Below are 18,238 nucleotides of genomic sequence, written 5' to 3'. Positions count from 1 at the left end.
GGATGCCCAGAGTTGTGGCTGCCCCATCCCTGGCAATGTTCAAGGCCAAGTTGCAGATGGCTTTGAGAAACTTGCTCTAATGGAAAGCGTCCCTACCCATGGTAGGGGGGTTGGAACTAAATGATCTTTAAGGTCCTTTCCAACACACTCATTTGATAATTGTGGGTTTATCTAGATGGATTATGCCCTATGTAATCCCAACTGAAATATCTTCTTAGTTGGGAGGGTCTACATTTTTTTCTTTCCTCAAGATGGAAGAGATGGTAGAAAAACAAAGGGAGTAAATGCAAATAATTTTTAATTAAATATCTTTAAATTTATTCTGTCAGATTTTTTTTTCTCTAAATGTGCAGAAACTTACTGTGGAGTGCATGACAGCATGATTGAGGGTGAGTCTATTCAAGAACTGATCTGCCAAAACTCTGAAGGAATGAAAATTAAAGTTACAATATTTCTCAACCAAGGGGATATGCTGCTTGATTTCCTGGTTTGCCCATCAAAATCTACTCTTTGTTTAAAAGAGCCTACCTAAAGTCCCTTAAATTTTGCCAAGCCTTGAAACATGTACACACCAAAGCTGTACCTGGGACCAAACACTTTGCAAAAATACCTAAAAATAATCATTTAGATGTTTGAAGAATTTTACATGGGACCATGACCTTTAATGTACAAAGTATGCCACAACACTTTGGATGAATGTGACCTGACATAAGCAATTAAAATTTCCTATAATAAATCTTAACATTATTAACTGGAAGTTAGATATTTATCCAGTCTGTGGTATCTCTGCTAATTTTTTCTGTGTTTCTATGAAAAACTGAATTCTTGTACTTAGAGGCACATAATCTGTGTAATCTATAAAAAACACAAGCCACTTTTCCAACTAAATGTCTCAACTACAGAACTGCAATAAACTCACAGAACTGAAACAGAGAACACATCAAGCCATAATTTAAAAATCTGTGCAGAGAAACGCCAAAGAACACATTTTAAACTAATTACAGAAGATAATTTAAACAAACTCCTGGCAATGGCCTTCAACAGTCAAATTGATACCTAGGTAGGTTACTTTAAAATTCATTTTCTTCCATATTTAGCCTTTGTGAACCCTTAATTTATGCAAACAGGCTTGAAGGCAAAAAAAAAAATCCTGTAATCTGTGGCACTGTTTTGTTCAACAGAAATATTTCTTTGGAAACATATTGCTCCACTAGTTAGGAAAGGAACAGAAATTCCAGAATCCTTCCTCATGATTTCTTAAAATTTCCTTTCTAAATCTCTAATATATTAATGCAAATAAATAATAAAACCACATCACCACCATATGTACATCATTTTCTCTACCTCAGAGTGGAAAATGAGAAACAGCTATTTTATTTTTAGAGTGTTTTCAAAAATTATTTTGATGGTATGTTAACCTTAATTCAACACTATAAACCAGTGTTTCAATCTGGCTAATGAAAATAGCCAAGTGAAGAGAAGCAAGGAAGGTATGTATTTATTAGTTTATTATTTATTGAAGAAGTAGTCCAACTGTGAATAGGCTAGAGCTCTGGAGCTGGCCACACAAAAGAATTTCCAAAGATACCCTGACACATAAAGTCCAAACACATCTCCACATTATATCCGTGACTGAGCAACAGCCTCAGCATCATGTCACCATTCAAAGAATACCAAATGCACTGGGAAAATGCGTATCATTAAGCAACAAAATTAGCAGTTGACATCTGCTCCATAAGATAGGAGTAGCTTTACAATTCCATGGCTGTCAGCTCTCACTGCTCCGAGAACACAGTTTAAAGGATCCTTGTTTGGATTTGCTCCTGCTTTGAGCAATATATTGGTGCAAAGAATCTCATTATTAGAAACAGCACGACAAAGTGCAGTCTCTCTTCTGTCATCATAAGTATTTGAAGTTATGTGTTCAGACAAGAGAGTGTTGACATCCAAACCATTTTCAATGACAAGCTCTACACACTGGTTCTGGCTGTCTACAGCAGAATGAACAGTGCTTGACCCACTTTCCTGGATTAAAGTTTGGGATGTGACTGCAATGAGATACTTCCTGCCCCTAAAAAACAGTCAAAAAAACTAGGCAGGTGTAACTTCCTTACAGGAAGAAAATAACCCATATCCATCTTCTTAGTTACCACCTAGACATCTTACAAAGAATCAAAACATAGAAACACTCGTTTTGAGCACTGTCAAATAAGATGTGTTTAAGTTGTTTCAGTGGTTTTCACTTAATTCTAAGGAACATTTTGCATTTTGCTTTGTTTATGCTAAAAATAAAAGTTAATTAAATCTAATCGAAAAGAGGTACTTCTGAAATAGAAATGCACATAAATATACATTTGCAAGTTTACAACAAACGTCTTTGATGTAACCTTGTGCCACATTGTCTCTTAGTAAAAATCTAAAGTCCAAGCTCATACTCACAGGTGATGTTCCTCATAAGCCACTTTGTGTATGGGAAGCAGTCCTGCCCCACCAGGCACAGTGCCACTTCCTCCATCTTTCAAAAGCAGAGCTATGCAGCCTAGACTACATCCTCGAGCTGCTGGAAGCAATACTGCTACACGATCATCCGCTAAGGCCTTGACATGTCCACCTCAAAGGAGGATACAGAACTTATATTTATATCTAAAGTGATTTACAGAGCATCATAAAAACAAACCCAGAGTACTTCCCTCCTTATTTTCAGATATATTTAAGTTAAAACTTTACTAAAGCACGGAATATTTTTTGTGACAAATACAAAACCCAAAATCAAAATAAGAGGTCTACAGACACAAGTTCAAGTGCTCACCTGAGCGGGCTCTGCTTTGACTGTAAGCATTACAAATGAGGACTTTCAAACTGACATATTTCAAATATACTTCATTAATTAATACCAATATAATTCCATATGTGGAAGGAAAGGTAGGAGGGAGGGAGGGATGGAGTGGAATAAAGAGAAACACAGAAGGGCAAGAAAAGCAAATATAGCAATCTCTCCTTGACTGAAAGGGATTGCTTTCAACTCTGCTACTCCTCTCACACGCATTACAGAAACTTGTAAGCATCACTCCAGTCCAGCAGAAACACTCATGTATGCTTCCTTTCCTTCCAGCTAATTTCCTCTTTTTTTCCTGAAAGATCTCAGCACTCAGGCAAGATGTATGCCAGTGCAGAAGTGAATTTCTCTTTTCTTGAATACCTATCATTATGATTAAGATGCTCCAGCACATCACAGTGACCACATTCAGCAGTAACCCCTAATGGTGTTACTCAATATTTGTCCTTAATGTTCACATTTCCATCATTCTTCAGAATATCAACAATGTCTTTGCATCTCTTGTTTTGCAGCTTCTTGCATTGTTGACCAATAAGTTTCTCCTTGTAATTTATGGTACTGGGACAAACATCCTTTTCCAGGATCATTTGCACATTTTCCACAAAGCCAGTGTTGCTGCCAAAGTTAGTGCTGTTTTCCATTGCATGATTTTTATTGCCATGTTGATTCATAAGATGCTAGAGGTAAGAAAGTGAAAAAAGATAAAATAAAATAAAGCACAACGCTGTTAATACATACACATATATCAGAAATCCCTAAATGCTAAGTTTTTATTAAAAGTATTTGTAATTATGTTCACCCAACCAGTACTGCCAAACACACTGAATAGTGAATAGTAATTCCTGCTTTGTCTATAAGCTTCTGAACAAAATGTTAAAAATGGTCCAATTTATTTGCTGGTGTAAACTGATGCAAGTTCTTCAAAATCAGAAAATTTGTTGGAACATTTAAACAACATAAGCAAGATGCTTCATAGAGGACTTGGTCGTACTTCTTTTAGTTAACAGTTCTAGCCTGTTGGTGTCTTCATTATTCTATGTTTCTTTGTTGCTCCCCTTATCTTATGGGATATTTTTAACCTTTCCTGCCATCTAAAGTGCCTTCAAATACATGTAGAATTGGCTGAAGTGCAATCTCAAGCAGAGGAAACCACTCTCATTGATCAGTTTCCTTCAAAGCATATGTCAGGTTCACAAGTTCTTGAAGCCCAGATACTTGACCTTACAAACTTGAACAGATAAACGTGATGCAGTTGAAAAACAATGTCAAAAGCTCAGATTTGCAAAGGGACTAATAATTTAATTTTAGGGTGTCATTTTTGTTTTGTTGTTTGTTTGTTTGTTTTGTTCTGTTCTGTTTTTACCCCAAGGACACCTTGCTTCATGGATGTTACAATTTTCCTGTTGTTCTCACTAGGTGATACAATAAAATGGTCTCACCTCATGTCATTAATTATCTCTTCCAATAGTCCTTAATGTGTTAATGCCCCCCAAAACAAACTCCAAACACTCACAAATATTGTTTTATCTTTATACTGCCAAAGCACAGTCTATTAAAGAAGAAAAAGGTCTTTGGACTCCCCGCACTATTTCTGCAGTCGTGAAGTTTAATGGACATTCACATGAGTTTGGTACACAAGGTCAGGCCATGGCCAAGCCATGCCAGCTATTATTTTCAAGGTGTGAGAGTCACTGAAGTGCTCAGTGGATTAGTAACAGAGTATGTCAAACCTTTTAACTATAGTCATCAACTAAATTCAGCCTGTTCATATCACCAAGTGTAACTGTGGCTTATGTTCACTATGCTTTTTCCTCATGATATCACATCAACTAACCATATTACTAGTAAATTCTCATTATAACTGGAAGGTCAGGAATTTTGCTCTTTACAACATCATCCAGGTTTTTGAACTATAAAATGCAGTCTTTATATGTCATAAAACACACAGAAAGAAAAACATTTTAAGTTAAGTTATGCTGTACCTACCTAGGTTTTTCCAAATAAGTTTTGGGTTTTGATAGTTTCTCTGTTTGATTCAATCTCAGTGGCTTAACCCATTTGTCCTGTTGAATCTTTTTATTTATTTTTAAACTACTGCTTCCACAGTTTGTGCCATCATGTACTCTTTCTACTACACTGAACACTTATCATCCTCAAAATGTTGCACAAATATTACACAAGTATACTAAGTCCCTGTTGTATGTTTGTCACAGCTCATGGTTCTAGTCATCCTGCAAATAGAGAAGGAACATTGGAAATGCTATTTGGAAGAAATCTTCTGAAACTTATTTTCAAGGGGAAGTGTTAATCAACTTTCTCTTCAGACTAGTTTCTGCATTGCTCTTGTAAGCAGTAAGTCACTCAAAGTACCATAGCCAATATAATAATCCCATCCACAAATACCTTTCTAGTTAGTATATTATGATAAAGCCTGCAAACCAAAATTAAATTAATAAGGGCTTACATTTAGATTGACTCAGAAACTAACTGACTAAAGGTCTCTTTGATTCAGACTCCCACATAATACAATTTCTCACCTCTTTCAATGTGTACTGGAATCATGGCCTGGGTTTTCAACTGCAAGGAAACAAATTTGAAGGAAGATGTTAAAAATCTCTACGTCAATCCCATTTTCTCTGATGGAGAAAATATACAACTTGGGTCTTGAGTGCCATCTCTGAACACAAAAAAAAGAGGTCCAAGAATAATAAAAGAATATTTACGAACACATTTTCATTTGGGGCTTAGAAAAACAGACCTTCATGTTGTTCATAAAGGACAAGCTTTTCTGAAGGTTCTCTTCTCTGTCCCTTCCTATTGTGTCCATAGTCAAAGTTTCAGCATAACAGGCCAAAAGAAGATTTAACAGAGAAATTATTGTGACACACTGCTCATCACAGTGTGGACACACACACCACTCTCCCTCATCTCTTGTGGGCAATACACTCCATTGGCAGGCAGAAGAATTCTGAGGCAAGGTTCTTTTATGCATTCTTCCTCTCATTTTCATTAATATTTCTCAAATTCTGATGGCACCTTAAAGCTTCCATGACTTAACTCACAAATACACTCTTGTTATGAACACTCACAAACCTTCCAGAGAGCAAAGATAAAATCTCTCCTGGACTAGCAGTTTCAGAAATATGCATCAATGAACACACCTGCAACCTCAACCTGCCATCAGCTAAAAGGAAAGTACATTTTAGAGCACATGAATATCTCCTTGGCAGCTAACAGGTGCTCCTAATAAAACAGTTAATTTACATAAGATAATTTATTAAGGAAAAATATGTAACATTCATAAACTTATTTCCTCCATAACTGCTTTAAGAAAAAAGTTACCTTCCCCCTTTTCACACCTTTCATTTTGAAAACCCTCAATTTGAAGATTTCGTACCATTGATAAAACTTTTTTTTCATGAATCAAGATCACCCTATTGGATCCACATGGAGGGACCTTCATGCCCTGCTAGATTTATTGAAGGTGCTGTCCTTAGGAAAGTTGAGAATTACTATATTCCAGACCATTATAATATATTTACCCCAGAGCCTGAACCAAAAAGGCTCTTGAAGAATTACACAGGCCTTAGATCAGACCCTCACACTGCAAACTCTCTGAAAAAAAGTCAGTTTAGTGTATAAAAAAGACATTTTAGCAATGTTCACATATTGTCTACTCCTGCCAGATGATCAATACACTCCCAACATCAGTGTTTCCAGGAAGACTTAAGAACACTTAAGTGACGATAGTTTTTTTAGTAATAAAATCCTTTTATTTTCATTAGAATGTGTTTCCTTTCTATGACTCCTTTCTCTCCAAAAGATCAGAGGAATAAACCAGTTTAGAGGCCCCACAGAAAATTTTCTCTGGTTACGCAGTGTCCATAACCAAAAGTTTCTCCTGAGTCGCTATACTCCCCTGAGGGATTTCACCAGCGGCATCATAAAGCTCTTGAACACAAACTTAACCAGAAAGGTCTTAGATGAGCAGTGTTTCAGAATTGCTGTGTGTACTATTTTCAAATTATCTTATCCCACAAAAATCCATGTATTGTAAAATGAGAAAGTTGGCTAGTAGCAAGTAACTGTGACAGGGTAGAGTCAGTGTAAGGCAAAGAGCTCCCCAGAGCAGGACACGCTGCCAAGGGTCTACAGGCGCTCTGAGAGCCTGATTTGCTGCATCATTGCTGGTAATACGCTGTGCTGGGTGACAGGGGCTGACAAAAGCATGGATGTTCCAAAAGGATCACAGGGAACAGCATGGCTGATACACTGAGCAGCAACAGAAACATCGCTGCTCCATTACGTGATGTGGCAGTGAAAAGGCTAAAAAGCTCAGCAGGAAAATCTTCTTCCATTCACCCTTGGCAGTCTCTCAACTGCCAGACCCACACACTACATCACTGGAAACAATTGCAAACCCTTACTCTAAATGAGTTGTAGTTTTTTATATTACAAAGAAGATTTTCCTGAAACAACATTTTGAGTAGCCTGATATTTTTCTGATATTTTTTATATTCATACCTGAAACACCAGACATTACTCCTTGATGTTCTATTTAGAAAAATTGTTTTTCTCTCTAAATTACTGTTTTCTCATTAGAAAAAATATGAACTGCTTGCTAATCATGGAAGTTAGTGTATCAAGCATTTGGATGCTTGGAAAGAAGTGTATCAAGCATTTATTGCTTTTAAACACATAAAGTTACGTGAGAGTTAATGCTATTCTAATTTCTTATCCTTAAAATAAACTAGACAATCTTAGCTTTACTTTATAAATAGAAGGCCCTTAGGCATGCACAGAGGTTATTCATAGCAATAAAAGCATTACTTGCAATCTAAATTTGGACTCAGTCTCTGAAGTATTACGTTTTTAAACTATTTCTCTGTTAGTTTAATTGGCCAGCATAGCACAGTCTCACCATTTCAACCCATTATCTTGCCAGTACTACTCTGGGGCCTGAATTTTGAGCAGCCAGGAACAGCGCCCTGCAAGCTGAGGTGTCCTGTGATACTTCTAAAATTAAATACGCAGTTGCTAGATAAATTAAGGTCTGACCTTGTACAACTGTAACATAAGCAGACTCGACCCTCAGGAAAGTATTACACATGACTTCTCTAAAATCTCATCAAATGTAACACAAGGTCTGGGGATATAAGATTATCTGTGTCCCTATTGGTTAAACAACTCCCATTAAGAAAATTAAGTATTTGCCAATTATACTCAAGCACTACATTAACAACATATGGGAGCATATTTACATAAATGACAACAAATTTGAGAAGGTTTAGCTTTCAACTAGTTATAGATCCCACCATATTACATCACTGAACACTAATCTCTCTCTCTGAGGCTGACATGATGCAAAGCTTTATCAATTCAATGACAGACAATTATAGTACTTATTTAACTAGTTTAGTAACTTGAAGCTGGACAAAGAAGCAGGAAGCATGGCACCACAGACAGCAGTGATGGAAATACAGAATAACTCCAGAGTAAGATCAAGAACAGCAGTACCCAGCAAGCTAAACCCAGGAATGGGATGAGGAAGAAGCTGGAAATATCACTGATTCAAAACCTGTCTTGTTCTGGTTTTAACCAATTAGTTATCATTTTTACCATAATGAACAGACCAATAAGGGTACACAACAAACTGAAAAAGCCCCAAACTTCCATCGTGTCTTCAGTTGTTCTAATGAAATTAAATTTTACAATTAACTCCTCCGTGACATTTGACTCACTTGCATTTATAGAACCATAAAAGTGTAAGCTTAACTAAGGCACTACATGCATTTCAATCTTTGAACATGACATCAACAAAAACATTTAATGTTGATAAACAATATTCACTGCAACTTCTTTGGCCAATGCAACCTAACTAAAGGTGGCACACCCCTAAAAACCCAGTATAACAGAAGCAGACAGAAGCAATGCTGAGATCTTGTTCTGCTGCTGGCTATGAGAGGATATGAAGAGACATATATTCTTATCTAGTTAAAAAATTAAAAACACATATTTATAATAAAGAACAAAAATGTTGCAATTATTTACTTTGAGTTCTTTTAGATAACCAGGACATCATCAGAATTAGCACACATCCACATTACACACATGGAATTGTTTTGATTTTCAGATATTTTGAATAACATTATGCATTGTGCATGAAGTGCCTGATTCCACTCATACATAATTACTAGATATAAATCCATCGTTTTGTGCAGAATAAATAAGTTGTTGTTGTATATACACCACATCACTTGGCAATTTGAGATATCATGCAATAAACTCATTGGTGAGACAAACACGAGATGGAGAGCTATAGCAAGGCCTTCTTAGGTTACCTACATACTGAATATTAATACATAGGATACTCGTCCTAACAGAATCCCTAGTGTAAAACAAATAATAACTGTGAAATGCTATGCGGGAGGTTTGGGCTTTTTTGCTTGTTTGTCTTCAAAGTCAGTGTTGACTGTACACTGATAAAACTTTGTAGGTTTCAGCTTTGTTATATTTTAAAATAAATCATGTATTGAAATGGGATTTGACCAGTTTGGAGAATTTCCCACAGTACCACTTTGAGATGGATTTCCAGAATAAGATACAAACTAACAATGTGATTATTATAAAGTATTGCTGCGGAAAACTCACACTTTAAGTTAGCAACTAAGCATAAGACTTAATAGAGGGACAACTGGATCTTCAAATGAACATCATGTTCACCTCAACCAATAATTTAAACTGTCTTTTCATAGCTCTTTTGTCCCACTGTCTCTATCTCAAGGTCCTTAATTAAGTTCCCTGTTGTCTGTTTTCTGCCTAGTTCTGTTTTAGGGCGGTTTTTGCTTTTCTAAGCGACCCCATGACGGGACTCGCACCGCTCCGAGCAGAGCTGTCCCACCGCAGCCGGCCCCCACGGCGGCCCCGCGCACGCGCACTGCCACCGCCCCGCCGGCCGGGGCCGCTGCGGCGCGTGCGCAGCCCTGCGCCCTCCGCTGCGTCCTCTGCGGGCGCCGCGAGCGCGGCCATGGCGGGGGCGCTGAGGAAGGTGAGGCGCTGCCGAGGGCCGGGAGCCGCGTCCTGCTCCTGCGGCGGGCCGGCAGTTCTGGGGGAGGGCAAGGAATGCCGCAGCCGTGCGGTGACAGCGGGCGGCCGCCCTGTGAGGGAAAGGCCGAGGGCAGCGCAGGGCCTGGGTGACCTCCCTGGCAGCCGGGGGCGGCGGGCCCGCGGTGCGGGGCGGCTGGAGCCGGGGGAACCAGAGCTGTGCCGGCAGCTGCTCGGTGCGCATCAGGCACAGCATCGGCAGGATGGCAAGGAGGGGATTGGCCCGCTCTGCTCTGCACTGAGGCGGCCTCACCTTGAGTGTTTGATCGCCGCGGTCTGAGAAAGATACTAAGCTATTAGAGACCATCCAGAGGAGGGTAACGATGATGTTAAAGGGGTTGTAATGGAAGCCCTGTGAGGAGCGGCTGAGGTCATTGGTCTGCTCAGCCTGGAGAAGAGGAGGCTGAGGGGAGACCTTATTGCAGTTACAGTTTTCTCATGAGGGGAAGAAGAGGGGCAGACACTGATCTCTGTGGTGACCAGTGACAGAACCCGAGGGAATGGCCTGAAGTTGTGTCAGGGGAGGTTCAGGTTGGATATTAGAAAAAGGTTCTTCACCCAGGGGGTGTTTGGGCACTGAACAGGCTCCCCAGGGCAGTGGCCACAGCACCAGCCTGACAGAATTCAGGAAGTGTTTGGATGATGCTCTCAGCGTATGGTGTGACTCCTGGGAATGATGCTGTGCAGGGCAGGAGTTGGACTGGATGACCCTTATGGGTCCCTTCCAGCTCAGGATATTTTATGTTTCTGATTCTGATAAGGTGAGCTGCTCCCTCTTGGAGCACTGGACCTCTGGGATAATGGGCATATGGCAGGAGGTAAGGCCGGTGTCATGGGATGGTCCCTGTCCAGTGTATATTGAGTCAAAACAAAATAATTAGTGTGGAAATGGATGCTTAGGTGTGTTAAGTATGCTTATGCTCTCTCTGCAGACCACTGGTCTTGTAGGATTGGCTGTAGTTGAGAACCCTCATGAGGTATGTAACACATCTCGTTTTATAGTAATTGAAACTCTCAGTGAACTCTTAAGGTTTTTGTGATGGGTTTGCGTGTGTAGGTATGCAGTACATCTCAGTCTGGTGCCAGCTTAATGAAATAGTTGAAATTGTCCACTGTGATAAAGGTTTAAAGCATGTCATTATAAGTTATTTTACACATGTACTTTTTGTGGCATGCACTGATTTCAAAACTTCTCTAGTGTAAGTATCTTTATGAACCAATATTTGACTTCTTTCATCAGTAATGCCAAAACAAAGAACTCTTTAAATTCAGTTCTTCATAAATACAATTCCTGCTTCTCAGGCAAAAAGATTTTTGCTACTTTGCTGTGTATGCAGGTATTGAAATAACTTACACTAAAGGGCTGGCCTAGTCTTAGATGACAGAGACTAGCGCATGTGCAAAGCCACACCAAGGCCCTGGGATGGCAAGCAGTGCTGAGATTGGAACACTTCAGTGGTACTCAGAAACTGCATTAGGTGGTTCTCGTAGCAGTATGTGACTTTCTTTTTACCTCCTCAGGCTCAGTAGTGTAAGTATGTTTGTCACATCGTGCTTATTCAGGAGGCATTAGCTTTGAAAGAACTTCAGTAATTTTTTTTAAGTTCTTCACCTTGAAATTTATTATTATACAGCAATTCTATTTCAAAAATGCCTTTGACTCCAATACTTAAAAATGCTGTAAAAAGAACCCTTGAAAAAATCACTACTGTTTGGTTGAAATTATTCTAGCTCTAGAGCCTTGTCAGATGCCTTCTGGGTGAGCTTAGTACATTTTAGTAAAGTACTGGACAAGGGTTTAGTTGAAGTTCAGATTCTTTGCCAATCTTCTTTTTGTTTCCTGTTTTTTCTTCATTGTACTTCTTTTAGTATTCTGCTTCTATTTCTTATTGTTCCTATGGTGCATCCATTCCTTGTCAGGTAGATACAATTACCCAGTACAAAAGTGTGAATTTATTCACCACAATGTGTCCTTTATCCCTGCATTTAAATCCAGCAATAAAAGTTTCAGGTTTAATTTAAATCTGTTTGTTACCCAGAACTTTGCACCAGCATGAGGAAAAGTGACAAAAAACCCTCCATTATAATCTCTTTGTATCTACTCAGATAAATTTTCAGTATCTGATGGGTTAGATATGAATTTGCCTCTTTTTTCTTTTTTTTTTTAAGAGCACTTTATGGCCTTTACTGTTTTTTATTTTTCATTTAGCATCAAGTCTGTTCAGATTGAAACTTTGGTTTTTTTTATTTTTTTTTCCCTTTGAGGAATGTGACAGCAGGAATTTTTCAGTCCTGGTAAATCCCTGCTTTACCCAAGATGGAGTTCAGTGGCTCAGACTTAATTATTAGTTGATCTTACACTTCTGGATTGAATACCATGTTTTGTGTATAAATAGTAGCTTAGCCGGTTTGGTAGGACAAGAAGTTAAATAATTGCAGTTGTGTATTTTAACCATGTCTTGTGATCACTTCAGCGCCTGCGAATACTGTACACAAAAATCCTTGGTGTCCTGGAAAACATTCCCAAAGATGCAGCTTACAGGAAATACACTGAGCAGATTGTAAATGAGCGATTTGATTTGGTGAAAAAGGTAAGTACAGTGCTAATTCATTAATGCTGCACATTAAAAAGTTCCTAGGATGAGAAAAGTGATTTTTGGAGTGCCTGGCTGTTTCTTAGGTGCATGTGTAACTTTCAGGTATCAGTTCAGAAACAATTGAAGTATCAAGGTTTGTTTTTGTTACTGACTGGGATATTTGGATGGCATATGAAAAGGAATTGTTAATTTCCTGTTGATGTTTTGTGAAAATTAGAAGCAAACATTTTTTTTTGAAAGATAGAAAAGTGGTAATTTTCACATACTTTCACAAAAAAAAGTTTGTACTCTTGCCAGTGTGGTATCTTAGCACAATCCTTACCTTCAATATTTAAGACAACTTTTTGTTACATTAAACTCTGCAATACTATTATTGTATATTTAAGGTGGTAATTGAAAGCTTGCATATAATTCTATAAAAATCTAAGAACAAGACTTTTTTTAAAGATAAAAACTAAAGCCGTTATGTGCTAATACTTCTTTGGATTCAGTAAATAGCATTCATTCTTTGTATTTATCATTGAGGGTTTGATGTTTGCTTCTCAGTAACAAATGAGTGTGAGATTTCTTTAATAATGTAAAATCATATAAGCCAGCTGATTTGATAGTAGTTCTGAGAAAGATTGGAGTGTAATCTGTTTAAATTATTGTTTTCATACTTCTCATGGGCTTTCTACTCACTAAAACATTTTATTGTATGTGTTTGAACACACAGGAGTCTGATGTGCAAAAACTACAGGACAAACTGAACTGTGGTCAGATAGAAGAAGTCATTGTACAGGTAAAGAGGGGAAATTTGAGATGAAGTGCAAATGTAGCTGCGTTTTTTAATGCTCCTTGGGCCGAACTTTTGTTCAGAAAATTGGAAGTTTTGTTTATCTTCCTTTGCTGCAATACAGTCAAACAGAAGAAAAACCCCTGATAACAAATTGTCATGTAGTGATGGGATGGCCTCACTAAAACCTAAGAAATTAACAACTGTTTCTTGCATTATGCTTACTGATATGCATGTATACCTTCATTGCTTCTTACAGAGTCTAAATCAGTGAAAAGGGCAGGAGAGGATTGAATAATACTGGGGGTAGTCCAAACCAAGTGGAAAATATCATGAAGTTGTCATTGGGAATGTCTCTCTGAACAGAATGTCTCTTTGGGTATTTAGGGATGATGGGATTTTTTTTAAAAAACAATCCCCAAAGGCATACAGTTCCTTCGATATTTATAGGTCAAATTTGTGGTAGTCTGTGATCATAATAGATAGTGACATCACTGAGGTAATTAACTGACATAGAGGTAATTTAATATTTTGGCAATTGTATAATATTTAAGACTTTGTGTATGGTGTTTATTAACAGGCTGAAAATGAGCTGTCCCTGGCAAGAAGAATGATACAGTGGAAACCATGGGAGCCTCTAGTTGAAGAACCTCCTTCTAATCAGTGGAGATGGCCAATATAATTTTCAAAATGATGTAACCTCTTAAAAGTAAAAAGAAAAAATGAATTATTAACCTATTGTTACTGACAGTTGTCTTTAAATTAAAGATAATCACTTCATTAAAATATATTTTCTCCACTTAATTTAGCAATCTAAAGGCTGCTGCCAATTTCTTGGAAAAATGGTTTTAAGAAAATTCTTTCTGGCATTCCTACAACCTTTTGTTTATTTAATTTTTTGCATTTTATATTAACAGGGTACTTGTGTCTTATGCTGAGTTGATTTTATAATCTGTTTTTCTATGTTAAAAATACAGATATTATAGGCCACTTGAAATCAAAATCCAAATTGTAGAAAAGTATGATGATTTTGTCCACCTTTGGCTGTGTATTTTTGCTACCCCCTGACAAGGTCTTAATGGCCATGCAGATACTGCAGTGAGGGATCTAATGCTTCCCAAAAGGAACAGGATTTAGGTTTCAGCTGAATCCCTGTCCTGAACTGGCTGACCCTACTGCCCACATAACTAAACACTATTTCTGGCTTGCGGGAGGTACTGGGAAGATGGGAGAGGTGAGGGGGAGAAAGAAGACGGCTACTCAGATTGATGGCTGCAGCAGGTTTCTTGTTAACAGGTAGGTTACCATACTTGGCATAACACCTGTGGCACAAACCTTGGCATTGGCATCTTAAGGAGCTATTCTGTAGACTTGTATTGGTCTATTGTTGATTCACATCTTGAGTGTTACATGTTGCAGGAAATGGGGTGACATCAGGCTGGCTACCAGTCACCAGCTGGGTCCCACAGGGCTCCATCTGAGACCCCATACTCTTCAGTATGTTCATTAACAACTTAGATGCAGGACAGGAAGGGATTCTCAGTAAATTTGCTGATGACAGTACTTAGGGAGGAGCTGTTGGCTCCCTTGAAGGAAGAGAGGCCAGGTGGAGAGACCTCAACAGATTACAGAGATCTCAACAGATTACAGAGATGGGCCATCAGCATAGGAAGTTAAAGAGACAAGTGCTGGATTCTGCACCTGGGATGGGGCAACCCTGGAGGTAGCAAAAGACTGAGATACTGGAAAGCAACATTCCTGAGATACAGGAATGATATACTGGAAAGTAATGCCACAGAAAGAGACTTTGGGCCCTGGTCAATGGCCAGTTGAATGTGAGCCAGCAGTGCCCTGGCAACCCGGAGGGCCAGTCCTGTCCTGGGGTGCATCAGGCACAGCATCGCCAGCTGGGCAAGGGATGGGATTGTCCCACTCTGCTCTGCATTGCTCTGCTCTGCTCTGCTCTGCTCTGCTCTAGGGCAGCCTCAGCTCGAGTGCTGGGGCAGTTTTGGGCACCACAAGAAAGATAAAGAGCTTTTGGAGAGTGTCCAAAGGAGGGCAGGGAAGCTGGTGAAGGGCCTTGAGGGGCAGCCATATGAGGAGTGGCTGAGGTCAGTGGACAGGCTGTCACCTGTTCAGCCTGGAGCAGAGGAGACTGAGGGGAGACCTCACTGTGGTCTTCAGCATTCTCACAAGGGGAAGTGGAAGAGCAGGGACTCATCTCTGGTGACCAGTGACAGAACCCAAGGGAACAGCATGAAGCTGTATCACAAGGGGTCTAAGTTTGCTGTTAGGAAATGTTTTTCAGCCACAGGGTGGTTAAGCACTGAGATTAGCTCAGCACCAGGGTGTGGGTTCAGTCCCTGGATGGGCCATTCCTTTAAGAGTTGGACTTGATGGTCCCTTGCAGGTCCCTTCCAACTCAGAATATTCTGTGATCTGGGAACTCAAGATATTCTGTGATTCTTTTGAAAGCTTATGTTTAGAGATTTAATATTTTATTATTATTTTATTATTTAATATATTATTTAATAATTTATTTTTATAATTTATTATTTAATAATAATTATATTATTTAATAATAATTTTATTATTTAATCTATTATCCTGAATAAAATATCCAAACTAGATCTAAGGGTCCTGTGCAAGTTTGCCTTTACTGATGTTTTTTTCAAGACCACTAGCAACATTCCTGCAAGTTTAAAGACAGGAATGTAGCTATATCACAAAAATCTGCAGTTTAATGAGCATTTGTATATGCATTACTTACATTACACAGCATACTTGGTCGTAGCTGTTTTTTCATAGTTTTTAGGCTTGTAAGTTTATTTGTGACATGATTATTATAAATGGATTAATTACAAATTTATATTTTATACAATGGCATTTGGGGGTAGGTCAGTAGAAGAGAAAACCAGTATTCCCAAGGTATTCACTCCAGAAACTATTTTCACTGCATTCTTTAGCATTGGATTTCCCCCCCCTCAACTATTATTACTATAATTACATTAATATTTTAAATTTTGAAAAATTAAGAAGTGAAAAATACTTTTATTATTTGGTTTTGAAGGATTTTTTAGTCTTGACCAAGACAGAAGCTGGTCTTCCTAAGTAAAACCACTAGATGGCATTCCAGAAGAGCACTTTGCTAAAGTTAACAAACACAATTTTCACATGAGAAATAATAAGGGATTACAGACTTGAATGAGGGCCAATGCTGTCACATGAGTAATGAAAATTAATGAATTTCGGTAATAAGTATTGAGCTGACCTGAGAGGAATCAAAATAAATTAACAAAAATCCCCACAATAAACAAAGTCTAATATAAATGATAGAGACATGAAATACTAGAGGTGGGGGGGAGAAAGGAAAGTTTCCAGAATATGGTAGCAACTATTGGAATTCTTTCTACTCTTCTGTACCTGAGACATTTGCTGAACTCTCTTCTTGTTCAATTATTTTCTCTACTTCTAAAGATGTATTTGTCATGTGATTTAAAACAGCTCTCCTATAAGCTCATTAATTGTCCTCTGGGGAGAGGAAGTTTTTTTCATGGCCCACTGCTGCTGAAATTTGATATATAGCCTTTTAAAACTGAGTTTCACAAATAAAAACATACTCCCATCTCCCTTTCACAAATGCACATCTGTGTCCTTCTTACACATCCTAATTTATTCTGAGAGGACTATGCTAGCAAGGTATAATTTGAAGGCTAACTAATGATGTTGCTTGATTTTTCTCCTTTAATTGTTGGACATACATGATGATGCAAAGAATTTTGTAATCTGTCATTATCTAATTTTATAATCTGTAGTAAGGTAAATCGCTGCAAACTGCAGAGTTAACAAAGTCTAGATCTTTAAAACACTTTGAGATCATCTGATTGAAGTCATGTCAATAAAAAAGTGGTTTATCTGCAAGGATGGGACCTAGCAGAGACAGAGCCTTTTACACGAGAAAAACAATTTTCCCATCATGAGAGTAGAGCAAGTACTGAAGTTTTTGTAATTCCTAACCTGCCATCTGTGCTGCTTAACCTATCCCAAGTGGCTGTGTTCTGAACCTGAAACCAAAAGCAATAGGAGATGAGTGAAAGCTGCTTTTTATTATTTTAATATTCAAAGCTTATATGCTATTTCATTAGCAAAAAAATGAAAAATCATTGCAACTTGAAAATGAGTTTGAATGTTTAATCAACTATATAACACTGACAAAGTGACACAAATGACAGTATCTTTCTACAGGATTAATGGTGATCCTATTCTGGGAGTTCAAAGAAGGTTTTAGAAAAAACAGCATTAGTAGTAGCAATGGGAAATTTCTATCCTTTAGATGCAGTGCAGGCCCACGTTCAAGTGCCAAACAATGTCTGGGAAACATGGTAACAGTGATCATAGCATACAATTATTGAGTATCCGTTTAAATTCAACGCCTGCTGAAAGGCTTTTTTTCAGGATTCTCTTGGAATTGCAACACAGAACTGTGTATTTCACATCTGAAAGTTCTGTGATGTGACTGTCCATTCAGTTTTCTTCTAGCATGCTGAAAACATTTGCAGGAGTTTTGTCAGAAATGGCACCTCAAACACCAGGAAATGCAATTTCATATGGTTTTCATTCTGATTTGCAAGTTTTTAATTTCCAGCCTCAGTTAACAGCCTCAGTCCTCACGCCAGGGACCCTCCAGGGAGAGCAGCACGATTAGGCACAAGCCGTGTCACGGGTAGGCACTGCCGCACAGCTCGGAACGGACGGCGTGTGGCAACGAAGACTGCCAACACTCACACACAACACCCTTTCTCGATATCCAAGATTTCTGGGGGTTTAGTACAACTTCTACTATTATCCACAGCAGAAGGATATAAGGAAAAACAGTGTTTTCATACATTGCTGCCGCAGTGGGCTGGTACGAGCTCTCATCGCCCT

At 38.5% G+C, this 18,238-nt stretch overlaps 2 protein-coding genes across 2 annotated transcripts; one reads left to right on the top strand and one right to left on the bottom strand.

The window, feature by feature from the left end:
* Positions 1–766: 766 nt before the first annotated feature.
* Positions 767–9,865, bottom strand: ASB15 (ankyrin repeat and SOCS box containing 15). The gene is given in 10 exon segments (XM_030960833.1): positions 767–862; positions 864–927; positions 1,507–1,675; positions 1,678–1,716; positions 1,719–2,071; positions 2,440–2,613; positions 3,206–3,513; positions 3,947–4,056; positions 4,211–4,248; positions 9,696–9,865. Coding segments are annotated over 10 exon segments (1,521 nt in total).
* NDUFA5 (NADH:ubiquinone oxidoreductase subunit A5) lies at positions 9,792–14,116 on the top strand. Its single transcript, XM_030960187.1, has 5 exons — positions 9,792–9,884; positions 10,873–10,917; positions 12,415–12,531; positions 13,253–13,318; positions 13,893–14,116. The coding sequence occupies exons 1-5, from the start codon at positions 9,864–9,866 to the stop codon at positions 13,992–13,994; spliced, it is 351 nt and encodes a 116-aa protein (XP_030816047.1). The 5' UTR covers positions 9,792–9,863; the 3' UTR covers positions 13,995–14,116.
* Positions 14,117–18,238: the final 4,122 nt, after the last annotated feature.

The sequence above is a fragment of the Camarhynchus parvulus genome, chromosome 1A (genome assembly GCF_901933205.1).
Source record: "Camarhynchus parvulus chromosome 1A, STF_HiC, whole genome shotgun sequence".
NCBI lineage: Eukaryota > Metazoa > Chordata > Aves > Passeriformes > Thraupidae > Camarhynchus > Camarhynchus parvulus.
The sequence above is the reverse complement of the archived record's forward strand: the minus strand, read 5'-3'. Positions and strand labels throughout refer to the sequence as shown.

Bases quoted from the DNA above. Each gene is read 5' to 3' on its own strand.
- NDUFA5 (XM_030960187.1), top strand. From the start codon at position 9,864: ATGGCGGGGGCGCTGAGGAAG. The intron at 12,532-13,252 runs GTAAGTACAGTG...TTGAACACACAG, and splicing joins GATTTGATTTGGTGAAAAAG to GAGTCTGATGTGCAAAAACT. The intron at 13,319-13,892 runs GTAAAGAGGGGA...GTTTATTAACAG, and splicing joins TAGAAGAAGTCATTGTACAG to GCTGAAAATGAGCTGTCCCT.